This window comes from Pseudopodoces humilis, chromosome 6 (assembly GCF_049639895.1).
Source record: "Pseudopodoces humilis isolate 2021_Gansu_Grassland_sample_001 chromosome 6, ASM4963989v1, whole genome shotgun sequence".
Lineage (NCBI taxonomy): Eukaryota > Metazoa > Chordata > Aves > Passeriformes > Paridae > Pseudopodoces > Pseudopodoces humilis.
The window spans coordinates 8712196-8739722 of NC_142205.1; the positions used below are offsets into that span (position 1 = coordinate 8712196).

The 27527-nt window shown below is 40.0% G+C and overlaps 2 protein-coding genes across 6 annotated transcripts in view; one reads left to right on the plus strand and one right to left on the minus strand.

Moving 5' to 3' along the window:
• Positions 1 to 22461, minus strand: part of ZFYVE28 (zinc finger FYVE-type containing 28) — a 145950-nt gene extending 123489 nt beyond the window's left edge. For 3 of the 4 annotated variants that reach the window (XM_088056862.1, XM_088056861.1, XM_014263206.2), the window contains exon 1: positions 22233 to 22461. In XM_088056862.1, the coding sequence (XP_087912988.1) occupies positions 22233 to 22271 (39 nt within the window). In that variant the 5' untranslated portion in view covers positions 22272 to 22461. The remainder of the gene's footprint in view (positions 1 to 22232) is intronic. The other variant, XM_005517889.3, reaches the window with a different exon arrangement.
• Positions 22462 to 23120: 659 nt separating this feature from the next.
• Positions 23121 to 27527, plus strand: part of CFAP99 (cilia and flagella associated protein 99) — a 52195-nt gene continuing 47788 nt past the window's right edge. For both annotated transcript variants that reach the window (XM_014260570.2, XM_088056692.1), the window contains exons 1-2: positions 23121 to 23199; positions 25774 to 25901. In XM_014260570.2, coding sequence (XP_014116045.2) covers positions 25782 to 25901 — 120 coding nt within the window. In that variant the 5' untranslated portion in view covers positions 23121 to 23199; positions 25774 to 25781. The remainder of the gene's footprint in view (positions 23200 to 25773; positions 25902 to 27527) is intronic.

Below are 27527 nucleotides of genomic sequence, written 5' to 3' on the forward strand. Positions count from 1 at the left end.
CCTCTGCTCATCTAAAATGACCAGTGTCATGCACAGCACTGAACTCAAAGTCCTTTGTACATAAGCAGAAATCTGAGAGGTTGCTAATTAACCAAGCTGTAACAGTATCTACTAAAGAACCAGAGACAAGCTCTGTAAGGGGCAGACCTCATTCTACAGTCCACCAGAAGCAGGTAATTCTACACATGGCTTTTTCAGTTCTGATTTAAATGAACTACACATAGATAGCATAGTCTGGATTAAAAATTCCACATCAAAAAATCTGCCACTACCACACTTCTGCAGAAGTTACCCGTATCAGAAAACCCTCTGCAGAACTATGCTGTACTACTAATTTAATTTATAATTTGTTAGGAATATATTTAAATTCTCACTGAATGCCGGCTGGCATTGTCTCTGCCAGATAGCAAGGAAGCTTCTGGCAGCTTCTCACAGAAGATGCCCCTGTAGCCTCCTGCTACCCAAACTGTGCCACGCAAACCCAAACCAAGCCCTGAAGCCACTGCTGAACAAAGTAAAAGATTCTCTTCACAACATGAAAATGGCAGGTAACAGTAATTGCAAATCAATGATTGTGTCTTCCTGCAAGGCTTGGGTCCAATCATTCAGTCACATTATTGCAGTGTGCCACTGATGACAGCAGAAAGTTAGCACTAGTCTTGTTCATAAAGGACAGAATACCAAAAAGAACAAAACCGAAAAGCATAAAGAATAAAAATGTGCCCACGTATCTCAACAAAGCTCACACTTTTTTCTGCTGAAACCGATTCTATGAAAAATGTTCATATCAGTTTTACTCAGAGGTAGGATTTCCACCTATTCACTAGTACCTATTTTGGAAAGAGATTTTTAGAAAGTAAGTCCAAACAACTCTTCCTGATTAAGGTTTTCAGAACCTACCTTCCAAAGTGCCTGATCATCATCCCCCATACACTAGATAGTAATTTTATGTGACTTGACTACAACAAGCAAAATCTGTTATGAAACCAAACACCAGTGTTCAAGAACTTCTGGCTTCTGGATCCATGTAAAAATTCAGTAGTAATTTAACCTACTAAAACAAAACTTGCCCCAACACCAGCTTTAGCTCTTTGTTAAAGAAAACAAAAGGGCACAAAAGACGTGGTTTTCAAGAACATACTCTACCTTTAAAAAGAAGCTACAAATCCTTTCAATCCATAAACATTTTATTGTAAATTTATGTGGTGACTCTAATAGTTACATTTTATGAAGAAAAGCTGTATTGTTTCAGGTAGTTTTCAGGTGGATTGCCCACATGTAGGTACCAACAGCAAATACAAATCATTCAGTAAGAGGCACAAAACAGTGCACATTTCAACTGTAGATGTTCTGTCTAAACAACATAAGAGAGTGATTTTTCCATCAAAAAACATGGTCATTCAGTGGACAGAATCAAGTATTAGGAGGTTTTTCACACTCCATGTACTTCACATGATGAACCTCACTGTGACCAAGTCATTTCCACTAGATTATCATCTATCATCACATTTGCTCCAAATTCCACAGTGTCTGTGTGTTTGAAAATTCCCAGGCATACTGTCCCTGAAACATGAGAAAACAAGGTGCAATTGCAGTCCTTTGACATATTGCATATCTACCTGTAGTGGCAAATTTTTTGGGGGTTTGGAGGTGAAGTCAGACTTACAATGAAGATCTTGGTTTGAAGACTCAGGACATATCAACAAACTTCAAATCTACTTCTTCAAAGAAAAACACTGAGGAAGAAAATAGATTGCAACTAAAGGATTAAGGGCAGTGGAGTGTTCATGTTTTGGTTTCTGTAATTTAATTACAAAAGTCATCAGGCTTTCATGAGAAAGTAGCATAGATACACATTTGCCATAGATTGACCTTATCAACAGGTGGCCTTTAACACTGTCCATGTATCAAGACTATGATACTAACCAGCTATAAAAATATGTGCTGCTTATTGAGACAGACAGAAAAAGAAACTAGAAAAAAGACACAATTTATGAGTACTCTTTATCTCCATCTGCTGCCCAGCTAAGCATTTAAGAGAATGAAGAATTCCAGGAGAAACTAGTAGAAATCAGTTTCATGGGAAGTTGAGATATTCACAAACCTTAAATTATCCAATTCTATTGTACACTATTTAAGCAATGCAGTATACAGATTAAAATTTGCTAGATTATGCTGTGTATTCAATTCTCACCCATAATAATCTGTTTACCTGGAAATGAATAGTATTAAAACATATACCAAGAAATACAACAAACCTGTTAAAACTTCAAAGGAAACCAAAGAAACCAGGACCCAATTCCCTGCAATCTTTGCTACACATACCAACCACAAGCAGAAATAATTTCAAGCAACGATTCACTTATAGAGTTGCTGGAAACACTTCAAATATAAAAAAATCAATAAAAAACAACACCCCCAACACATCTGACTGATTTTCAGTGAGGTTATTGTTTTAAAACAGTGTTTATTTATAATGCCTAATAAGAGACTCGTACTATTAAAATACAAATGAGACATTCGGATTTCTTTCTACCTGCTGCATTTTACTTGTTTTAAAACACATCCCTAAAGCCTACTAAAATCTGCACATAAAATGTTAAATTGTAAGACAGAAAAAAAGTGATTCAAGATTACATTTTTAGCTGTTTCTAAAAGTTACCCAGTTTCCTTGCATGAATGCATGCATGAAGATGTATAATTACTTTTAATAAAACTAACAAGTAAAAATACATGTTAAAGCTGACATGTTGCAACTAGAAAGCATTTTTGCAATTTATATGTCAACAAACAGAACATGCAAATTATGTAAGCAAACTGTTGTAAAACTGAAATATTTGAATGTCTAACAAATTATGAGAGTTTCTTTATAGTGAAACTTATTCAGACAAGTGGTGACGGGTATCAGTGTTTTTCAGCTCAAACTGCATAGTACGACTAGTAAGAAAACAAGAATATTTGAAGTATTGTTACTTGCTGAACTAGCTCAGACATATTTCACGTTCAGTTGTCAACACACAGTCACCTCCACTTGAGATATGCATTAAGTTTTTGTACTAAGTGATTTCATGAATTAATTACTGAAATCTAATTTATAATTACTGATTACCTATGGGGATTTACACATGCAATTATTAGAAAATACTTTTGAAAATAACTGAAGCTGATGTCACTGCCATGGTCTGAAGAATCAGTTTCTGCACATCACTGCAAGTCTACCTGATGCTATGAAATTGATAAATTGCAAAACACTTCAATTGGCTGCACCAAATCTTCTATGAGCTGCATCAGGAATGCCACAGGGACAGAAAAGCTACAAACACTTGGTTGAAGGGCAGGTAGATCACACAACTTTTTATTTTATTTTTTTCATAAATAAAACATTAACTAAGGAGGCCTAGCCTCAAAGCCTTAGCCCAAGTACCTTCCAAAAGCTGGGTATGAAATTTTACCTTCAAGTGAAGTGAATGACAAGAGCTCCCTTTGACTTTGAAGAAGACCAGGAAATCACTCTATATAAATATGTATCTTTTCAATTGTTTAGCACAATTTAACATTAATCTAGTACTAAATTAGGGCAAATCTAGTCTTGCTTGAAGAAAAGAATAGGCCATGACTTCCAAGAAACTTAATTAATTAAGAAGGGCTGATCTGATCACTTTAAAGCAGATCAACAGAAAATTAGGCCCATAAACAAGGTAGATAAAAGACACAGAACTACACTTACAGTAAATTTGTTGAAGGGAAAAGCACAAGTAAGCAGCAGCCATAGGTATTCAAATTTAGGATGATTACTCTACAATCAGATTAATTCCTAAGAGGCAAACTTCTGCGTCTTTCATGTAACAAACTGAGGGCTCTGCTTAACCATATTGTTACTTCAAGCTGTAACTCAATTTTAGTATTCCATTCTCACAAGGTATTTGCTCGAATTTAACAATTCTTTAGAAAAAACTGCTAGAAATATCACTTAAAACTCAAACATTGATGATGTCCATCAGAGTGAGACAGTGGGATACAAGAAGGGCTAATCCAGCCTTTTTGTATAATCTGAATTATTACCCAGGGTGGTTATTTTACCCTCAAGGTTTACAAATTAAATATACAAATGCAAAGTAGCATAAAATATTGAAACCAATACAATTTCAGGTCGCTCTGTTTTTAGGAAAAGATCTAAACTGTGCAGGAGTCTTGGCCTGGACATTTCTTAAAGTGCCTTTTATGTGACATTCATCTACTCAGACAATGTTCAAAAAGGTCAGTGCAATAAAACCTTGCGACCTTTAGCCAAACCACCACAGGCAATGGAAATTAAGATAGTGAGCACAAGAAACCCCAGGAGATGCCCAACAAAATCTTGGTAACTCTTAACTCACAGCAATTCAATATTCATGCTATAACATAAGCCCTACAAGAGCAATCCCTTTCCTCTGCTGAGGGAAGACAAATGAGAGCATGATAAATGTGGCCTGACAACCCTAACTATCTTTCTCAAAAAAGCTATTTTGGCTAGTTCTGGTATTAAGAAGAATCTGTCACAAACACTTTTAATTTAATTTAAGATGATGAAGGGACTGGACCACTACTCCTATGAGAAAAGTCTGAGAGAGCTGGGACCTGAAGAAGAGAGAGCTCATCCTGAAGAAGAGAACAAGGTCTCATCAATGCCCGTAAATACGGAAAGGGAGGGGGCATAAAGGCTGGAGAGGCTTTTCCAGAGGCTCCCAGTGTCAGGACCAGGGGCAATGGGCACCTGAAACATAGGAAACACATTTTTACTGTGAAGGTGACTGAGCGCTGGCACAGCTTGCCCAGAGACATGGTGGAGTCTCCATCTTTGGAGATACTCAAAAGCCATCTGGAGATGATCCTGGCTAACTGGCTCCAGATGCGTCTGTTTGAGCAGTGGGGTTGGACCAGCTGACCTCCAGAGATCCCTTTCGACCTCAGCCATTCTGTGACTCTGTAGTTCAGATGAGGAAAAAAAATGCATAAAACAGAAAACAAAGATAATGATCCTTTCTCAAATTTTCTCCGCAGACATGGCTAAATTAACAAGAAAATTATACCTACTAATAGAATCTAATTCGGCATTTAATTTTGTGGTTAAATACTATTAAAATTTAAAAATGCAATATTTTAAAATATAATATTAAAATACAACATTGTAATCCTGGAAAGTTATTTTCTTTCAGCCATCCCAGCTAACCTGAAAAGTTGCATTAAAACAGATGCAGTATTTTCTAGCCCCTACAAAAATCAGCCACAGTGTGAATTTTCTGAAAGAGTAACTCGATTTCACCTTGAAGCAGTTGCTGCCGTTAAGAGCATTCTGGTACCAACAAGAATTCCACTTAGAAAAGCTGCACGACAGCATTCAAACCAAGTTTTGGTGAATCTCACTAAAAAGCTTTTCTAACAAGTTTTTTTTTTTTTTCTTGTAAGCCACTATACCATCTAAACAACAACTCAGGATACCTAATGTTGTTCTCAGGATAAAAGGACAAAAGTCAGAAGAGAAAAACAGACTAAAACAACATGATCATTATTGTGAACATTCTCTGTTTTCAGGCTTGCTTAATTTTTTTCTTAAAGAATGGGACTTCAAGAAAGGTCAGAAACTGGAGGAATCCTACATAGCCTATAAAAACTTAACTGACAGCTATGACATTTCCTTTCTCTGATATCTCTAAATTTTTATTTTTTTTTTTGTGCAAAACACAGAAGTGCCTCTTCCAGAGAAAATACTACAATTTCAACTGCTGAAAGCAGTTTGCCAGCTCACTTTAGGAATTCTAAGAGGAGCATCCACAGACGCAAGACTCGCAGGAGTGTGACTTCCCATGCTTAGCAGTCAGCAGAAAGATTAAGAGACAAGCTCTCCTAGGAGAAAAGTCACACTAAAAACTAGCTACAGATGCTCCAGACTGTCTCCCGCAGAAGTGTCTTTCACTTCCTCAATGTGGGAAGCAGACAAGCCTCACCAGGCTAAAGTTAGCCTTTGAATAGCTTGGCAATACCTCTTCCCTTAGAAAACGGAGGCAGTGTTCCTCCCTCTCTGCAACTCTTGTAAGCCTACGTACTGCAAATACTCTCAGACTATTTGCAAATGGAGAAGACAGAAAAAGTCGATGTAGCTATATTTTAAAGCTTTATGGTTTTGGAAAATGAGGCTGCTCAAGGTGTGCTATATGACAGCAGCACACAGACATTGCAACAGGAGACTGGCAGAGGCAGAAGCAGCCCTGGCGCAGGCTTTCCTCATGCGCCAACATCTCCAAAGGAATCACCTGCAAAATTACTCAATTCTTCATTCTTTCATCAACTCACAGGTACCTTCTGGAAACCTCTATCACAATAATATATAAGAATAAACAGCTCCACTCTGGATTTCAGTTACTTTCACTATAGAGAGGAAGCCATTACTGTCTCCAGAGAAAACCTTCTTTAGAGACTTCTCTAAAAATAGCCTAAAGCCTACCCAACCTCTCATGAAAAGGAAACCTTTCAGGATGCCTCAAAATGACATTCTAGAAGCCAAAGCAGACAAAAACCTAAATCAGCAGATGCAGCTGTATTCCTAGTACCCAGAGTCAAAGCTGCTGTGTAAAAAAGTTATTTTCCCAGATGAATTTTCCCCACCAAAATGCTCATAATAAAAAAAACACCCACACCATGCACCCACATGTAGACCTGCCAAGAAGACTTAGAATGAAACAGAATAAAAACTTTTTCAAGGTGTATAGTCCAGTAAGTATCAGTCATTGAACATGAAAAGTTAACTGTCAAAACCTGTCCTTCCTCAAAAAAGGATTGGAGTTAAAAAAAAAATCAGCCTTTTCATTTTCTGACTTTTTTAAAAAATAAAAAGAAAATATACTAACTTTACTGCTTCACTTTAGTCACATCATGTATATTTAGGTTCTCTCTCAGATCTTTGTTCATGCTCTGCTTTTCACCTAAGGCAATCTCATTCAATCTGGAAGAATCTCAGGTTTTTAACTGCACTTTGTAAGAAGTTCGTGAATCCACAGGCTTGGAAATACTCATTTCCCCAGTATTACAGAAGATTCAATTTCACTGATGAACTTCATATGGAGTTGCTGTTGCCAAGAGTAATCCCATTTCTCTCAATCCTCCACCCCTACATACCTGGCGGGCTACCACTCAGTTCCTGGATGACTACAGCTCATCTGGCCTTTCACTGTCAAATTGATTTAATCACCAAATGTGGGGGAAGGGAGAAGCTTTCCAAGGGGCAGAAAGAGTGGGAAACAGTTCTGTTCTCCTTACAAATGCCCAAACTGCTTTCTTCTCAGCAGAGTCAGCTCACAAGGGCTCCAACAACTGCCACAGCCAAAGCTGGAGGAGCAGGGGGAAAGAGGCCAGAAATGTCACAGCGCTGTCAGTCTGGCTTAGACTGGCATTGGGAGTTGGAAGGGAACTAGTAATGAAGGCAGAGCAATAATCCGAAGAGATGGTGAAAACCATTTTTGCCAAATTTGAAGACCAGGTCAGCAACAGGCCCTCACACCACAGTGGTAGCAGTGCATCATGAGCACTGCTGGCAGGGAGAGGGAGGTAAACCTGCCTTGCCAGTCAGGACTAGGGAGGCATCTGGAGTGCTGGGTCCAGCTCTGGACCTCCTAGTAGAGGAACAGCATGGACATACTAGAAATAGTTTATCTAAGACTGATGATTCTGGGTTAGAAACATCTGCCATGCTAGGACAGAAGTAGAACCGTTCAGCCTGGAGAAAGCTCAGAGTGGATCTTATCAATGTCTATAAACATCTGGAAGGCAGAAATACTCACACAGACTTGTGGTGATACCTAATGAGAGCAAAAGAGGCAGTAGATAGAAATTGAAATATGAGAAATTTCATCTGAACATCAGGAAACGCATTTTTACTCTAAAGGTGAGTGAGCATTGTCAAGGCTACTCACAGAGGTGGTGGAGTCTCCATCTTTAGAGGCATTTGAAATCTGACTAGACATGGTCCTGAGAACCCAAGGGACATGGACTAGACAATTTTAACAGGTCCCTTCCAACCTCACCCTCTGCCCAGTTCTGTGATTATCATAGATACAAGTCATCTATCATGTACAACAAGCTATGATAGTAAAGCCAGGTAATTCTTCACAGACACAAAGAATTCCTATATGCTTCATTAGCTATCATAGCAATATCCTCAATGAATCCTTCAAATATATTGAAGGAACACAACGAAGGCTTGATATGATCCTGGTGTAAATATTATGATTGATTTAGTAAGAAATTATAGACAAAAATTAAATTACTGTTGTACATTTAGAAGAGCATTCACCTATAAAGACAACTCCCACGTCAATGGTTCAGCTGTGTAGCCTCTCGTGCCTTACCACACTCTTGGTGCAAACTGCTGCAGCTCTGTAGCCTCTCGTGCCTTACCACACTCTTGGTGCAAACTGCTGCAGCTCTGTAGCCTCTCGTGCCTTACCACACTCTTGGCGCAAACTGCTGCAGCTCAAGCTAAGGAGTCAGGCTGTTCAACAGTGAATTAGAAGAAACCCAAACATTTGCAAAAAGGCCACAGCACTGGAAATACATTCGGTCACATGCTTTCCCAATCTGACCTGAACCAATATCCCAGCATGACACCAGCAATTAGCCCGTTGATGAACATGGAGCTGTGACTTGACTCATAGGTTACCAAATCCTGGAAACTTGAGATCACAAGGCAGTAAACTGGCAGTTCAAAAGGGAATACTTCTTAAGCTTTTCCCTTCAATTTGTTAAATAGCATTATAACTTGCCTGTCACACAGATCTAATTCTCACACCATTCCCACTGGACATGCTATTCTCCACTTTTCAGTCTGAACTTCAGTGAACCTACAGGAACCGCTGAGAGTTTTCTTTTCAGGAAAGGTGCAGCAGGATAACAGGCACAAATGGTCTACAACATGCTAATTAATTATTTTCCCTGTGGATCTACTATTGTACTTTGATGGGCCTAGAGAGCAGCATAAAGCACCTGGATACTTAGTTTTTCTTTTTGAATATTCATTCCATTAATCTATCACCAGAAATGTAGAAAGCTCATTTAAATATTATTATGAGGCTGCAGAGGGTGCTCCGACACTGCTTAATAGACAGTTTCTAATCAATCCCCATATTCTTCAGCAAATCCCTCACTGAAACAAATAGGATTTGGAAATAATTCTGAAGGCTGGTTAAGAATAGACTTCCTTTAACACCTTGTTTTATGCAGAGAGAAAAGTGGTATGAATCACAAAAGAAACTGTCCTCCCCCCCAGCAACAACGTTTTATCAGTAGAAATAACATCAGGAATGCAGCCCTTCTCCATCATGTTGCCTTTTTCCTGCACCTAATTGTTCCACATGGATCTAAAGGACAGGGGACTCAGGAGAGCAGGCACTTAGATATGGAAACACATTATGTAATATCATCCTCCATATTGCTTTGAAGTTGTTTAAGCAAATAACCTCCCAAGGAGCAGCTTCTGCTGCTCTAAGAGCTGCTCCTCAAGAACAGCAAAACTTTCAGGTCTTTTTGTGACCACTCAATGCCATTATAAAGTGGTGCAGTGCAAAATGCAGTGACTTGTACAGGTACTGCTTACTTTACTGGAGGGGTAGGGGCAGGAATCTACCAAGTAAGAGTACCTCTATGTGTAACCCAGATCTTGCTTTTTCATTTACCTGTGCAGATGTTTTATTTGCTAGCTCTCAAGTAAAGAAAGCGCAAAGAAAAAAAAAAAAAGAAAAAATCCCTGCTTTTCATTAAAATTAACAAGGATTTTTATTCTCTTTTCTTACACTTTTAAAAATCTCATTACAGTAAGCATACAGTGAAAAATATTACAGTATATGACAATACTGTCATTTCAGTAGAGTAATTCTGAGCCAGCTGATGAAAATTAAACAGAGGAAACGTTTTTAAAGCATTTAATTTTTTTATGTTTAAATAGTGTAATTACCTGATCTTTTACTCTACTGGTTCCAAGCTGAAAATTAACAAGCTTTAAGTCTGACAATTCATATATGCAGCTTGAAACAGAGAACAGATATGCCAAACTCACAGTAGAGCTTTCACCAAAAAACCTTCACAGCACTTTTTGGTAAGAACAGCTAGCCCAAAGCACCACAGAGTTCAAGAATGGAAACCCTGCTCTTTGCATAGCTCACTACCTTGCCTCTCTACTTCTGCAGAGATTTGCTTTCAGCACGCTATCTGTGTGAAGCTACCTGTGCCTCTGCCACTGCAAGATGACTTGCACTAACATTTTAGACAAGGTCTGCACCTCAATGTCACCTAAAAATAACTTTGGGTGAGCTTGTTTTATGCTAGAGAACTGAATCAGAAGTCCAACTCAGTCCCACATGACTTCACCTAGGTTTCACACTGGCCTTTATGTTACAGAAATGAATGCCTTCCATACAAAACAAGGAGCAACAGAATTGGTGCCATTTGGGTTGGGGTTTCATTTTACCAGTGTTTGTATTACAAGTAGAACATAAGACATAAGCGCTAAAGACACTGAAGATGCAACTGCATAGCTGGTACAAGGTAATATGAAGAGCATTCTGCCACCAAAGGAGGAGTTTCTGCTGCCCTCTCCCCAATTCAGCTGGTAACTGAGCCTGTAAAACTATATAAACCAAACAAGGAAGTTTCCACCTGTGCTAGGATGATCCAGTGGAAGACACAGCTACACAATTTCCAACGCCAGCATCAGGGAGGCAAGACAGGAGTATATGGCTGCAAGCTGAAAAACCAGCTGAGCATCAGCAGTATTTCTGCATTTTCTTCACTGTCCTGGCTGACTTAAAATTCACAAGGGGAGTGCGCAAAAATTCTTACTAAGAGCCACGTATCCTGGACACTGGAGACAGGCGAATATGTCTCTCTTTGCTCTGAAGCAAATACTATTGCACCAATACCTTTGACCATATCTTCGTTTATAGAAGATTTCAGTCATTGCAATAGAAAAGTTGCCTAATAAGCAGTAAAAGAAGGTAGTAATAAACAGTGTGTAGATACAGAGTTAAATAACCAGACTACGACTGAGTAAAATCCACATTCTATCATGAGTTTGCATGAACGGGTTCAAAGACTAGATTATTCATTACTGATAACATTTTTATCCAACATTGTAAAGCCTATTTGCATCACAGGTACCAGCATTTAGTATCTAATTCCTGATTTACTATGCAGCATTACATAAGCAACTCGATTTCACAAAAAGCAAACAAAATATAAAATCTGGAAGTAAAATGCCCCGCCTCAGTTCAGGACTCACACCCTCCAAATTACAGAACCATTTTCATAGAAGGTAACTTTTTTTGTTGTTTTTTTTACATCAGAAGTTTTGCAAGTCCATATACACCAGAGACGCTACCACGAGGGGGAGATGAAAAAGACGGAACTAACTGGAGGGATGGCTAGTGAGGCATCATTTTAACCGTGACTAATTAACAGTTGAAAATCACCATTACCTATCTCCCATATGTTCTCATTTGTAAGCAAGAGTTGGACACTAAATCTAAACATATGGCAACAGTAAGTTGCACTCCAGTCTTTGAATAGCAAAGTACGTACAATCTGGTCTATTGCTTCAGCTGTAAAATGATATTGCAGGGTAACCCAAAAGGAAAAATCATCTCAATAAAAAGCACTAGATAGAAAGAAAAGGCAAATGAGGAATAAAATGGTTGAGAAACCCCCAAATGAAGCTTTTCTGGCTAGTTTGGCTATTGACCTATATTTAGGGCACCAAATAACTTCTTCTCACCTTTGACACCTTCATGCCTCAGTCCCCCATTTCAGAGATAGGAAGCATGACTACATGTATTTGAAAAATGCACAAGTTTTGGAACAGACACAACATGCAGGCACATGTAGATATATATAGACAGAGAAATAACTATAAAAAGAGCTGGAATCAACCTCACAACGTTTCACTACTTGACCTGACTGATAACAAGTGACTCTGGGCTTAAGCAAAAATTGTGCTTATCTTTCCCTCAGTAAAATTAATGTTTCCAGGAGAAAAGATGTCACCTATTAACACCTCAGGATTACTCATGAATTATTCTTTATGACAGTCTTAAACAATGTATGATTTCTCACAAAGTATGAATTTCTACCAGACACTTTTTTTTTTTCCTAAATTAATCAAAAAGCTAATCAAGCTGATCAAATGCACTGAACAAGTCAGATAACATTATACAGTAACAACCTCTTTGTTTCATACAGGAAATAAACACAATGAGGCACCTACAATTCACCAACACTGATTTTTTAACATCAGAACAGTAGATTATATATCCATGAAGACAGATACACATATATGACACCAAGAAATTACCAGAACATTCCTAATACACAGTGAAACATGGTTTTAATGTTTTCATACTGAAAAGCATGTTGTCTTTCTAAAGATTCACTCATTTTTGAAAAAAAAATGCATCCCAGTTCCGTATCTAAAAATACTTCAAAATTCAAAAGTAAGAGTTATTTTAACATTAACTTCTTGGTTTATTGCATCAATTATACACAGGACTGTCTATTATGAAACTGCCAAACAGTAACTCTCAAATTCCAATAGAAAAAGAAATAAACTGAAAAATAGTTACAACCTAAGACTAAGGCTTCTTGAAATAAACTAATTGTCAAAGGAAATAGTGTGACAAATTAATTGAGGAAGTATAACTTTAAAAATAACTGGGCAAAACAATTAAATTGCCAACAGAATTCAGAATCTAAAATAAGGATAAATGCCTAAATGTCCAATAAGAAGCCTCTTTGCTTCCTTGTCTCTTCTAGTGAGAGAAGTGAAGAGAAAAAAGCCTACTGCCTTTCTACTTCAGTCCCTGTCGTCCTACTGTCACCATTACTATCAGGTCAAGTATTTGTCCAGTATCCTGAAATCAAGAAGGAAATGAATTTATAGTAAGTTTGCAATTATGCACAAAACTCCACCAAAAAATATAGGTGGAAGTAACTAGAGAAACAGAAGATATAGCAAGCACTAAACAAAACTTTTGGACACAAGGGTATGATATAGCCTAGGGGAAAAAAATTAAAAAGAAACCAACAAAAATCTAAAAATAAAGGCAGCAAACAAAAAACCAGCCATGAAACCAGTCTTACTGAACATGAGAATACTTGTTGTGTATCTAATATTCTCATCAAATATACTTAGTCAGCTGCTTCAACAAAACCATTAACAAAGGAATTATCAAAATAGAATAAAACTCCCAAAGATGCCCTTCCACAAAGTAACTCCAGACCACCACCACAGTAGCTCACACCAGATTCTCCAACATGAACACATCAGTTCTCAGCCACTTCAATATGAAGAAAATATTAGCCAAATTAACAATTAACACCAGTGAGCACCTGTCAGTGTACAATAAGCACTTTTTAACATAAGGCCTCTTCCAATTATTTCCTGCTGATCATGATGTAACTTCCTTATGCCCAACTATACACAAAAAAAAGTAAGATAGCCATGCAGTGCACAGGAAGATCATTCCTCTTAAGAACACACTGCTATCCATGGTCTTCAAAACAAACCTTTAGATCAAGCCAAACTCCCCACATTCATAACAGAGAAACAGACTTAAAGAAAAATCACTGAAAAATTAATATGTCTTCACAGCCACACAAACAAAGCCTGTGTGTACACTTGCAATAAACACCCATGGCAGCACATGTCCTTACAGGACCTCATGTAACCACACAACCACCACTCATCACCAAGGAACAGAAAAACCTAGCTGCCGTTCCCACTTCATCTCTTACGCCTCCAGGACCTGCAAGATTTGTTAAAATACAAAGCAAAATAAACCATGGATTCCAGGTAAGATCTGAAGGCCCTTTGCATTTTTGCCTGCTTCTTACATCATACTAACTTCTCCTTATTCTAGAAGGGCTTCCATCCATCTTGCACCATAAAATGACATTAATTCCATCAAGATATTTTTGTAAGGCTGTTGACTAGGTCCAGCTTTACAAAAAATACTTAGAAAAAAACATTAAACGTTTAGGAATGCAGACATCCACTCTCTATATATGCATCTTGAAAATGCAGACTGCTTTAAGAGGATTTGGAGGGCTTTACAAGAAGAATGCTGGTATGTTCTCATTTGTACTGTAAGAGCACACAAACTTCAACAACTAGACCAAGACAGAAAGGTCGAATTTCTGCCTGGGGATTGGTGCTTACAGAAGGAGAATTAGACAAAGAGACATCACTATGAGAGCCCCACACTATTTGTAAAAACGTTTATTAGATGACAAACATCCGAAAGCCATTTACAGATAAACACTCAAGACCACTTTCAAGTTCAGCTCCTTTCTTGGCAGGAAACAAAAACCTGAAAAAACTGTGGTTTTGAACATCTGATGAACTTCAGAATGTCAGGAAATGTTTCCTACATTAAAAGGCTACAAAGGAAGGTGAGAATTAGAAGAATGCAAAACAGAAATGCAGAACACCCTGAGCATCCGGTTAGTTTAGCCTCAGCCACCTCTAATTCTCAGAGATCAAAGTGCCACTTGATGACAGGAATTAACACATTCCAGCATAAACATCAACCTTATTTAAATCAACCTGTGTTCCAATTCAAAATAAAGAGCAGGCATTTTGAAATAGTAGGAGAGTCATCCTCCCTTTTTCCTCTCTCAAACTGTTTTTCTTACATTTCTATGCCAAGTCTTTTCTTCAACCCCATCTTCACCTGTCTCCCCCAGTTTCTTTTCCCCCACCTGCTTCTCTTTCATTCATTCACCCAGAATAGTGTATCCAGTACTGATGTGATGCTCACTTTTATTCATTCTGAATGACTACCAAGTATGAGTAAAGACCCTATAAGCTTATGGCCTACTGAGACCGAGCAAAGTAGAGGTACAATTCAGTTCCTGCTGATCAGCTTTTCAGGGCATCTTACTCCTAAACAGTATCAAAAGCAGCAACAGTAAGGGAGGAGAGGGTGATGAATGTAGAGGGACCAGAGGAAGAAGCACCATCTACGGGATCAAGAAGGTCAAGAGGAATTGTCAGGTTAGAGGCCTAAATAATAATGCAAAAAAGCCACTGACTACTGGAGTGACAAGCAGGAAAACCCTACAGGCTGCAGGGTAGAACAGACAGAAAGGATGCAGTAAGTCTGACCCACATCATCAAAATAAGTAACAGCAAGACCTTACAGTCACACCAGCAAGGTGTACTGAGCCAGGAATGCTTTATATTTAAGTTAGTTGTCCAAATATCATATCTCCCAAAAAAACTCATTCTTTGCCATACCCTAAATCTGTACTTCTAGAAAATGCACCACAACTTTTGTCACTCACCTGTTTTCAAGTAGCAGGCAGCTGACAGTGCCTCAAAGGAAAACCATATCATATTACACTGAGCTGTCCACCAGACCCAGGCTAAGTGCTTTGCTTTAGCTGACTTAGGGACAGCTCGAGTTCATAGGACTCAAGAGCCTCAGCTGGCATGGAATGCAGCAGTGCACTTCCTGACTGCAAGCAGGCCATTGCAATGCAATATGGCACTACACCAGTGATCCCAGCTTGTCATTTGAGATACAATAAATAGCTGGAATATTGCATACTTTCAAGATGAAAACAAAGACTCAGCTGAGAACAGGTAAGACAGACTCAAATTCAGCATCATCTTCCAGTAAAACCACCAAGCTGGAGAAACTTGCTCTTTCACATGCACTATGAAGGTGGGTCAGTCTTATCAAATGTGAGCCAAATAAATATACGCAGACTTGAATTAATTTATTTTTAACACCATTATTTAAAAATAGTTTTACTGAATTAATTTAAGTCAATGTTGCCAGTATAACTGCCAGGAAAGTAGATCATCATAACTATTAAAGCAGTTAAATGAAGCACATCAACAGCATTTGCACTGTTTATTTTTCAGTTAGTTCAGTAAGAAAATGTTCTACTATGGTCCAATGCTGAGTATATTCTTAGTGGGAGTTTTTTGTCATTCCTCTAAAATAACATAGGACAAATGCATTTCTGAGTAATTTTTTCTAAATTCTGTTAAGTACCACCACATTCTGGGAGGAGAGTAACAGAATCTAAACATCCAAATCAGGCTTCCTGGAGAAACACCAGATGAGTCTGCAGAACAAGGGACACATTAGGTCACACCACTGCCTAAAAGAAAAAGCTTCTAAAGAACATGTTTACTTCACTGGAATCAAATTCAGCTTTAAGCACTAGAAGCCAGCAGTCATTATGGAGATTAAAAATGTAAATTACTTGAAAAATTATTAGTAATTTAAAAGAAACAACTTCATGAGCTGTTGAATTATAGGAGCACAATCGATACCTCAACAAACTCCTATGCTGCAGACTATGAAATTTTTAAAAACAGCCCAGATAAAATACCAATTTCTATTCATCTCCTCTTTCTCCCTAGGCATCTGTTGCAACAGGACAGCGAAAGTGAACCACCAGACATCACACCAGACTAGATGGACCTTTGATCGGATATATTATGACTCTGCTCACAGCAACCCACATCAAAAAATAATTTCACAAGGTAAAAATACATTTCACATCAGAGTAATTAAAAACAAACATGCAGTTCTCTTAGACAATTGCAATAGTGGCCTCCTTCCCTTTTTCAGCTACAGGTACACCAAGTCTAAGAAACAATATGACTGCAGGTAATTGTCTTGATTTAACTGCAGTGCTACAATACATCAGCAAAGAATTATTAGGTCCCACACTTGTGTTCAAACCACTAGATGGTGCTTCTAAAATGAAGTAATTCAATATGCAAAACTCTGAATAATGCATGATGATTTATAAGTTGCCTTCCTCAGGATTGTTATCAATAACACTGATTAATGTAGTTAAATAGCTGCAGCCTCTGATCACAGGGGGGCAACAAGAATAATTACACAGATAAGTGAGATCAAAGAGCTGGATCATTAAAACAGTGACTTTTCAAAGAACCAGTAACAGCTGTTTTCTCAAGTAAGAAAAACTCCTCAATCTTCTGTCTTGGAAAGTCATTAGCTGCTAATATAAATATTACACCAAATAATAAATTTTATTCACAAACTGCTGTGCCCAAAGGTTTTGAATACTGTATGGTACCAGACAAACAAAAGTAAGTTATAAATAGCATTTACCTTTCATTGTTAATCGTAAGACATTTTTCCCAAGAATAAACTCCCTCTAATTCTCTTCTGTGAACAGCAAACCTTTCACTTTTAAGATTTGGAAATCATATCTAAAATAAGACACTAGCTGCTTCCCTTCTGTCACTGGGAAATGATCTTTCCTTTTGCATTCATTCCCCCAACACTAGTATCAATAGCTGTTTGGCAATTCCAGCAGCTTTGTCTTTTTTTTTTTTTCCTAACCATTTCCATCCATTTAAATGTAGCTCAAAATAATTCTCTCTTCCTGCATCTCATTCTACCAACCCAATTTTTAAAATGCTTTTTGCATTATGTTAAGCACAGCTGTGTACTTTTTTACTATCTTCCATTCTTCTAACAAACTTCTAACAAACTTCTATTCCTATTTAAAATCCTTTTTGTGCTTTCAATCTTTTCCTACAAAAGATCTTGCAAACTTCTTTCTTCTCTCACCATTAAAAAACCAAATCAGCTATTTCCTACCATATTTCCCATCTTTTACTTTTTGGAGTCAGCTCTAAGCAACCCTGACAAGGCTGCTGAGAAAGATTACTCTTTAGGAAGTTTTTGATCTTCAGCATTCACCTCGGACTTTTTTTTTCCCTTCTTTTCTGAACACTTGTCCTTGTGCAAAGTAATACAGAACCTCCTACAGGTTATTTGGCTATTTTTGAGTTTTGCCACTGGCTCTCACTTTCTACTTTAGGTGATTGCTCTAGATTTGCTAGGCATACTCTCTTCATCTTACTTGCTTGTTCCAAGACACCCTTTTACTATCTACTAGGCCTTTTTTTTTTTAAAGTAGTATCCCTATCTGCTGTTCCAAGTCCTTTAACAACTATTAGTAGCAACAATTATTACTAGCTAAGGCTTACTTTCATAGAAATATAGCTAAGAAGATCCTTAAAAAAGAAAAAGGCATTAGGCACAAACACAGAAACAAACCTTCTCCAACTACCTACCATTCCACTTATCCCTAAATGCTATTTCTGATCACAGAGCACCGCTGCAGACACACATTAACAGGCAGCAAAAACCTCTTCAAGATGTATCTGCTAATCCAGCTGCAGAAAGTAATTATCAGATGTACAAAATCCATGAACAGTATTTCAGAACAAACACACAGGAAGAAAGTAACTACAATTCTCATCATCTCAAGCACTCCAGGGGGAGAAGATGCACAGCCTCTGAAGGGTGTAAAAGAGCTGTGCTGAGTACCCACTTGTCAGTAAGTGTTCACTCCTAGCTACAAGTTGGGGCCATTTCCATAAACCCACCTTCACATCCCCATGTGAGTTGGACAGCCTTTTATTTAAAACAAGCACTGAGGGCACAGACACAATTTGGTCTGTATTAGAGGAGAGGGTTGTTAAAAACCACACCCACAAAATCTCCAGACCTTACGCATATTTTGCGAGGATCCTTTAACGGGCAATGCATTCAGAAAAGCAACAGCTTTACCACTAACAGCTATGAATTTTGACTGAATTACAGGAACGTGAGAAATTCTTTACCTTAACTGCTCGAAGTTCATATTTACTATGTGAAAGAAATTAGGAAAAAAATCAGAGATATAAACACAAAACAAGCAGTATTTTAAAAATAAAAATATGAAAAATAAACACACACTAAAGACATTTCAGTCTGTTATGCTAAACAGATTACAAACATATTCAAGTTGTGGTTAGAGACAGACATTTTTTTTCCCATCATACACAAAACAGCTCTTTCAAAATATCAATAAACATGAGCTCAATTCAAAGCAGGTACCCCTGTGAGCTAGTTACCCACGCATTTTTCAAGCTAGTCTCCAGATTTAAGCAGCAACATTCACAGAAATTATTCTGAATTCTTTCGATATCAAAGGAATTTCAAATTTCTGCAAAACCAGTCCAGTTCCGTATTTTTGCTGGACGCTCAGATCTGCCTGGGAGCAGGTTCTGACCAAACACCTGTGGAATGCTCCAGCAGCAGACGGTACAAGATAAGAAATTCCCTGAAGTGGCAGGGAACACTTCTATTATATCTGTGCATAAAGACAAGTATCTTGATTTAGATGGGATCATTCTTTTGTCTCAGGAAGGTGGTGATGCCTGGGAAGCCTACAGTGTCCTGAGGAGGTCAAAGACAGGAACTATTGTTCCATCGATGTGCTGCAATTCAGAACTACTGCTTCAAATCACCCCTCTACAAAAGTGGTCAGGAGCAAACACCATCCTCCCTCCAAACACTTAAAAACGCATTGAATCCACAGTCCCCCCCTAAAAACAAAACACCTATTACAGACAACATTTTAAAAATTAAACAACAATCAATGTGGCACAGGAGGCTGGAAACAAAATCTTGTCTCTGCTCTGTCTCCAATACATCAGTTAAAAGTCTGCCTCCTAGCAGCACTACAGATCATGTCACTGCTATTTATTTCTTTCTCTGGTTACCGCTACCACTGGCATTTGATCTGGTTTATTAAAATCTGGCATATCAGCATACCTGAGGAGCAGAGCTGGGCAGGAAGAGCACTGACTGAACAAGGATCTAGGGAAGTCATGCTGTTCTCGTGACACGCTCGCAACATTAGTCAAGACTTTCCACTTCCTACACCCACATTTTCTCTCCCATTCTTGGTATGTTCAAACACATGCAGCAGTTACCAAGTAAATATCCTTGCCTTGATGCCGGTCGTGCATCTTGCAGTAAATGATGATTACCCTGAGAGTTTTGTGAATCCACATTGTTATGAACTCTGTTCTAGTCCATTTCCATGTCTCCATCATTTAAAAAGAGCTGAATTATTTTACATATTTTGGGGCTCTGTTTTTTCAGGGATGAATTACAAAACAGTTCCCCTAGGATTAAGCTAAACCACATATTTAGGTCTCTGAGCAGGCTGTATTATGAATGTTCTGCACTCTGATGTCATCCCACCCCTTGCCTTCGAAAAGGCCTCTGAATGGCCATCAAATCTCTGGGCCAAACATCCAGTGGTATCAAAATCTGCTGCCATGCACAAGTCCTATTACATGGCAGTAAGACCTGAAATGCTTCAGAAGAAGCATTCCCATCACTGGGAATAGCAAAACCTGATAAAACGCACCTGGCACCCACAGTAACTAACAGAGGGTTATAAATAATGTAAGTCCTGAGAGCCCCCACCAGAATAAATATTCAGGGAACTCCTCTTCAAAATGCATTATATTCAAAACAGACCCTGGAACCCACTGACCTTATGGGAAGCAATCCTTGCAAATTCCTTTAAATAGAAAAGCAAGCAAAACAACCAGGAAAGGTACAGTCTCTGTATGCGAGATCCTCTGTCTCACCTTCTATAAAAGAAGTGCTATTCAAACTTCTGAGTATTTAATCCACACCCACTCAACAGGCACACCAGGAAAAACGCCTTTTTCTGAAGCTCTTACAATTTGCCATCAACCCATTCTAAATAGCAGAACAAAAACGTTGTTGCAAGCTACTGAAACTAAGAAAAACTGTGGGCAAAGAAGGTTTAAATGTACAAAAAAAGCAGTGGAGCTGGTTTCAAATCAACAGCAATAGGTGATCCTGATTTATGAATTTATGTTCCATTTTATGATTTATGTTCCAGTGTCATGCAACAGGCTTGAAAAGTTACTTCACCCCAGAGAAGTCCCACAGAACTTTTACTTAAAATTTACTTAACATTGTTTGCTACAGACCCTGAATGCCAAACACACACCTTACAACAAAGACACAGAATATTAAAAAGCAAGTTTCATCACAAAAAGACAAAATCTCTTTTAGAAAGAAAAACAGTGTGAAGTCTAATTAGTTTTGTTTAAAAAAACAGTGACAAAAGAAATATTCACATTTCTTCTTTTAAGATTAACAGTGTTTCTTTTTGTTCATAAACTATTCCTCCCTTTGGTCTTCCCTTCGATAAAACATAAAAATAATAAAATTCAGTTAAAGTTACCTATAACTTGTTACTCTATTTTTGGTTACTAATTCTCTACATTATCACCCTTTGCAAATATCAGCAGCAGTATCTGATAAGTATGTGTTCTTCAGCAGTACTCAAGAGTTATGACTACATGTAAAATCCATAAAGCCAAGACAATATGAACTTTTATTTTGCAGCATCACCTCGGCCTTTTTTTTTTATTTTTTAATACAACACGCTGGCCATAATTCAGCCAAAAGAACTGAGTACACAGAAGGTTTACAAACTGAGACTCAACACTATTACTGATAGGAAAGCATAGGAAAAAACGACTGACAGTGACCAAGAGGAACCAAAATTAAATCAAATACTTCAGAAAGTGAATAACTATACCGACTCCTGTGATGCCTGGACAAGAAAAAGCTGCTACAGACGTTCAAAACCAGTAATGTCCTTGATTTACGATCCGAACATCACATGCCAGACAAGATCACTCTCCAGACAGTTGTTACTTAACTCGTGCCAGAAGATAATTTCATTGCAAAGCAAACTGCGATTGTTGGATTCATTCCAAGAATTTCAAAGCGAGAAGGGCTCAAAACGCACACCCACAGAGTCCCTTCCAATAAATCTCCTAACTTATGAAGTTTCCAGGTGTACACACACCGCGTTAACAGCACAACAGGAGCGCCCGAACGTCTCCCTGGGTCCGGGCTCCGCGCAGCCCGCAGCGCAAGCGGGAGCGCTGCCCGGGCACGGCTGGGCACAGCCGCCAGCTCCGCAGCCCCTCCGCGGGCTCCGCGGTGCCGGGCACAGCCCCGAGCCCGGCCCGGGCCGCGCTCCCCCGGGTCGGAGTAGCCGCGCGGCTCCCGCCCTGCTTTGTCATCGCCCGCCGCAGCGGGCGCCGCGCTCTGCCGGAGCCGCTCCCGCGCCCGCGCTCCGGCCGCGCCGGCTGGGACCCGCGAGAACGCCCGCGGGCTCCGCTCGCCCCACACGGCGCCTCCGGCCGCGGAGCGACCCGCGGCTGCGCGCCGGGATCCGCCGGGAACCACGTCCCGACTTCCACCCGCGCGGTGACGGTGACCCCGGGCAGCGGCACCGGGCAGCGGCGGCTGCTCGCAACTTGCCTTGGGTTTGTACAGCCACTTTCTGAACCTGTTCATCATCACCGCGGCCGCTGACACCCCGCTGCCGCCGCCGCTGCTGCCACGGGGGGTGCCGGCTCCCCGCCCGCGCCGCTCACAGGACCGAGGCGACCCGTGCCCCTCTCTGGGAGACTCCGCCGGGTTGTGTTCTCCTCCTGCTCCGCCGCCTCCTCCCGCGGAGCGGCCGCCGGGCGCTCCCGTCAGCGCAGAGATCGTCCGGCGGCTCCGCGCGCTCCGCGCCGCCCCGACCGCCCCCAAAACATTGCGCGGCCGGCAGCAGCGCCAGCCCACGGCGCATGCGCGACACCGCCCCCGCGCCCTCCCCTCCCCACCCAATCGGGTGGTGGCCCGGGGCGGGCCCGCGCGGTCGCCCCGCCCACCCGGTTGCTCATTTGCGTAACACGCGAGGGGGCGGGGAGACTGCGTGCCACGCAGGCCGCGCCCCGGCGAACGCCTTGTTGCAGTGGTTGCCGGGAGTTGTAGTTTTTCGCGGGCCTGGCTGCGCGTATCCGCTCTAGGATCGCAGACTCTACCTGCGCCCGCCAGAGCTGCCTGTGTCCCGACAACCGGCGGGTCACCGACCGCTGGCTGCTCGTGAGCGGAAACACCGGGGGAGGGGCGAGGAACTAGCTCCTTGGCAACGGCAGCAAACAACTGCCGCCATCTTGTTTTCGCGCCCGTGTAGTTCCGGGTTCCCGGTCGCGCCGTTTCTCAACACTGGGGCGGGCTCGGAGCAGGACTACAGCTCCCAGCAGCCCTCGCGCTTCCTGGCAACGGCGCGCGCGGGGTCTCTGCGGGCGGAGGGACCGCGCCGGGACACGGACGGCACGCGGCCGGAACACGGCTGGGAACGGGATGCGGAGCACCGGGAACAGCCAGGGACGGGAACAGGAGCGGCAGGGACAGCCGGGGACGGGACCGGGAGCAGCGGTGCAAGGCAGATGTGGCCGTACGTGACACCTGCGGAAAGAAAGCGGGGTGCAATTCCTGATGGCGTGAAAGTGGCGGGTGCCCTGGGAGGCTCGTGACTCCTTCGTTCCTTTATTTTCATGCAACCATAGAACCACAGAATGGTTTGGGTTGGAAGGAATCTTAAAATTCATCTATTTCCAGCGCCCCTGCTCTGGACAGGGACGCCTTCCACTATCCCAGGGTGCTCCAAGCCCCATCCAACCTGGCCTTGAGCACTGCCGGGGATGGGGCAGCCACAGCTTCTCTGTGCCAGTGTCACACCACCCTCACAGGGAAGAATTTCTCCCTAACATCTAATCTAAAGCTTTCAGTGTTCATATTTATTAGGTGTTAATAAGTACAACAAAAACATCAAGGGGGCTTGTGTTACACTGTGGACAGGGTTGCTGGGCTTTGCTCTCTGAAATTTTGGGCAAGTAGCCACCCTTGGTGTCTGTTAGCTAACCCACCTCTTAATGGAACTTATTTGCAGGCGGTTATGTACAGTAAGTATTTAATTGTAAATTTCTACAAGATAAGATATAAAAAATACTGTGTCATATTAAGGAAAACACTTGCAGTAGGTATGCAAAACATTGAAATACATGAAAATGAAGATCCTCAAAGTGAACATTTTCTATCTGATCTGTCTGAATTTTGTAGGGAGGCTTAATTCAGCTCTTTTTAAGAAGGACAGCTTTCATTAGAGGAAATGCAATCACAGTCTTTCTAGGCCAGGAATGTAGGACCAGATGTAAAACCTGAAAGAACCTTTCAGGTCATTGAAACCAATTCCTACAATTGTGGCCACTCTTATCCTATGTAATTGCTTTCAAACTCCACCATGAAATAAGGTTAAGTCAGGTTCTCACCTCCTTTAACTGAAAGCTACAGCTGATAATGGAAGAAGAATTCTGCCTTTTTATACACAGTATAAATTTATATCATTTTTATACATAATAATTTGAGTAATTTTCTAATCAACTGTGTGGAAATAATGGTGCATATCATGCCAAAAGCATTTTATTCCTGATGTGTATGTTTTAAAACATTGACAATAATAATATCATCTTCTTTAATTAGAAGTGGGGCTCTTTCTATTAAGAACCCCTGTATGTTCAGAGATCTGAAGCCATTACTACATATCTTAGTTTTCATATTCCAGTTTTTGGGTTTAATGATTGTTATTTGGGGGGAGGGGTGGATATCAGAGCATGAGAGCTCAAATTTCTTACTGGTATGCCAGGAAAAAAACCCATTTGTTACTGGTAAAGCTGTTGGAGCCTGAATTATGATTCAGTCTGAAGTACAGAGATATTTCTCTCTCGCTTATCCAAAATCCCTTGTGAGTGTAAGAACCTTGGCAGGTTCTTATCTGAGAAACAAATGATTCTCAGAGGAGTGGAGTAACAGTGATTCCCTTGCACAGTGATGCCTCTTTCTGCATTTGCCATCCCTTGTCATGATCCAACCCTGTTTTGCTGGACTTTTTTTTTTTTTAATTTGGACATTTTGTCTTGATCATAACAAGCACCTAAATGCCTATATTGAATATAATCACAGACAAACTCTTTTTTTCAGGGCTTTAGTAATGAAAAGTGCTATTTAGGCAATTATTGGGTAAGATGGTGAGAAAAGCAGAGTACAATGCCACTGTGTCTGGAAATGTTATCATAATATTTAAAAGGAAGAAATTAATTATGTTTACCACAGTGGAAATGAATCATCTAGATCAGGCATTCTTTTCTGACAACAAAATACGATGATATATAAAATACAAGAACTATATGCAAAAATACATTTCTGTTTTCACCGTGGAAAATTATTTTTCTGCTCATTTTTTTCCCATTGCTAAACCAGATTAATGTCTTTCAGTCCTGATAATTGCTGTCATTGGTCTTTCATACACAACAACATGTGTATGTAGGGACAAACGCATTATAATCCTACACATTCTCAGACATATGGGTAAGATTTTGTTTGAGACAGACAAAATCCAGTCATTTCCCAAGCAAGGCATCAAATATAAATACTCAACTGCTGTGCCTTCAGAAACCTTGGCAGTGGCCCAGACCACTGCAAGTGCTGTGATCATGGCCCTGCTGACCAACAGTCATTGCTTCCTTATAATTCCTCTCTGTTCCTGTTCTCTTGTTGCTTTTGAAAACCAGGCTGTTGAGAGCAACATGTGATTAGATTTAAGACCAAAATTTTGCTTTCTGATGCATCTCACTGGGAAGAGCAGTGTATTAAATAGGACACAGGCAAAAATCCATACTTTTCTCTATATTATCTTTAATTATATTTTGTCAAATAACCTGGTGCTGTAACCATTTATCCTTAAGATATTTTGAGATATGTACAATATTTAATTATGTCTTCTATTTTCTTGATGTTTGTACTGTATTTTCATTTCTTCTGTCAGCTCTTGTGAGTAACTGTGATTTTGAAAGCTTGACCTAAATGTTCTCTTCTACATTACTGCAGTGTAACTTCTGTATGAGCCTACCACCATGCATTATGCCACAACTGCAGGAGGCATGAAAAAGTCGTGATTTTTTTGTATTTATAGGATTCTCCATGAAGAAGATGGTCAGCCATAGAGAACTTATTGCACTAATAGTGCAACAGCTTAACAAGTTTAATCCTGAAAATCAGAATGTGGAGGATTTCTTGAATGAATCAGCTATGATGTTGCAGGTATATTTCATTTTGGTTGATCTTACACACTTTACTTTGTTGCTGTGTGATTTTATCTGTTTTCTATCATGTTCTGTTTTCTAACATGTTGTTGTAACTTCCATTGATTTCCCTTACAGTGACATTTTTTGTTCATGAGTAAAGTCCAAATTTCTTATGGTTATCACCAGAAAACAAGGCAGTAAAGATCAGAAGAGTTGAAAAACTGCTTGGATAGCAACAAGAAGAAAAAAAATAAAAAGGCAGCAACCTTCTAATATTGATGAGATAGTGAAGATAGTGATAGGGAAAACTTCTGTTCCACTTCTGACCAAGCTGTTTTGTAGATTCTTATTCCTTTCTTCCTTCCAAGTAGAAGTTTCTGACTGCACCACCCATTTTTATGTACAAATGCAGTTCAGAAGCTGAGTCACAGGATCAGGTATTTTTTCTTTGAGGACATAAGTGACCACCAGAACAGTGGGATAGAAGGACAGTGACAATAAATCAGCCAGCAGATTCTAATTTCATACTGCAGGTAACCAGACCATGATTTTCCAGTTTGTATCTGTCCTGGCTGAAGCAGTTCCCATCCTTTCCTGACCGTAGTCTGTCACCTCTTCCTATCTCTTTGTCCTCAATGTCGCCCTGACTTGTGCTGAAGCAGCTATTGGATTGAATCAGCTTTAGCAAATCACTATGGGAAGACAGTAACATTGTTTATTCTGCTATTGTCTGTGTGTGCCATGTGTTATCAAATGGCATTGCTGGAGCCCTGATTCCACACTGCCAGTGCTCATTTGCCCTCCTGACAGTAAAGTATAAATCACTGCTATTGCAGTCAAATAGTCTTTTGCATTGATTTTGCATAAATACAAAGGACTAAAATAATATAAAAGCATGGAGGTGTGATAAGATATCCAGGGGCTGAGCAGTGTCTTCATACCCATTCCTTGGGTGCTTGCTTTCTCAAACATTTGCCACTGAGGCCCATTTTTTCCGGCCCTGCCCTCCTGCCTTGTAGTACTGGCATAGCCCTTTGTGTATTCATATCCTGAATTACATCAGGGAACTGATCCAGTTTCAAAATAATCATTTTTCACTGGGCAGAAAGCAGGTAAGTTCAGTTACCACTGCTGCCAAAATAAATACTTATATAAAGGAGTCTTCAGATCATTGTTCTCCTCAGCCCAGGAAAGGTGATACAAAGACAAAAGAAGCAGTAGCTCTATTAAAGAAATATTAATCTAAAGTTTCATGATAATCCTTTTCAGAAGGGGAAGGACAGGGAGGATAGCTGAGGCCAAAGGTATGGCCAAAATCTTTCTCTGGGCTAGTTTCAGGTCACCCACTACATAGGACTTATCAAAGAAAGTAAAAAGCAAGACTTGTACTTTCATAAAATTCAGCTTTGTTTCAGTACTAAATGGGTGATTAAAATTCATCATTAAAAATTCACCTGCTTCTTTTCTGTTTCCTAAGAGGCATATGATCCTAAAAATGTTGTAGCATTTTTGTACACGTGATTTCCAGGTTTGGTAACTTACCAATTAGCTGATATTAACTAACCTGTGTAGAAACTTCCTTCACTTTGTATCCTGATTAACACCCTGGTTCCTGATTAACACCCTGGCTCTAAATCACAGA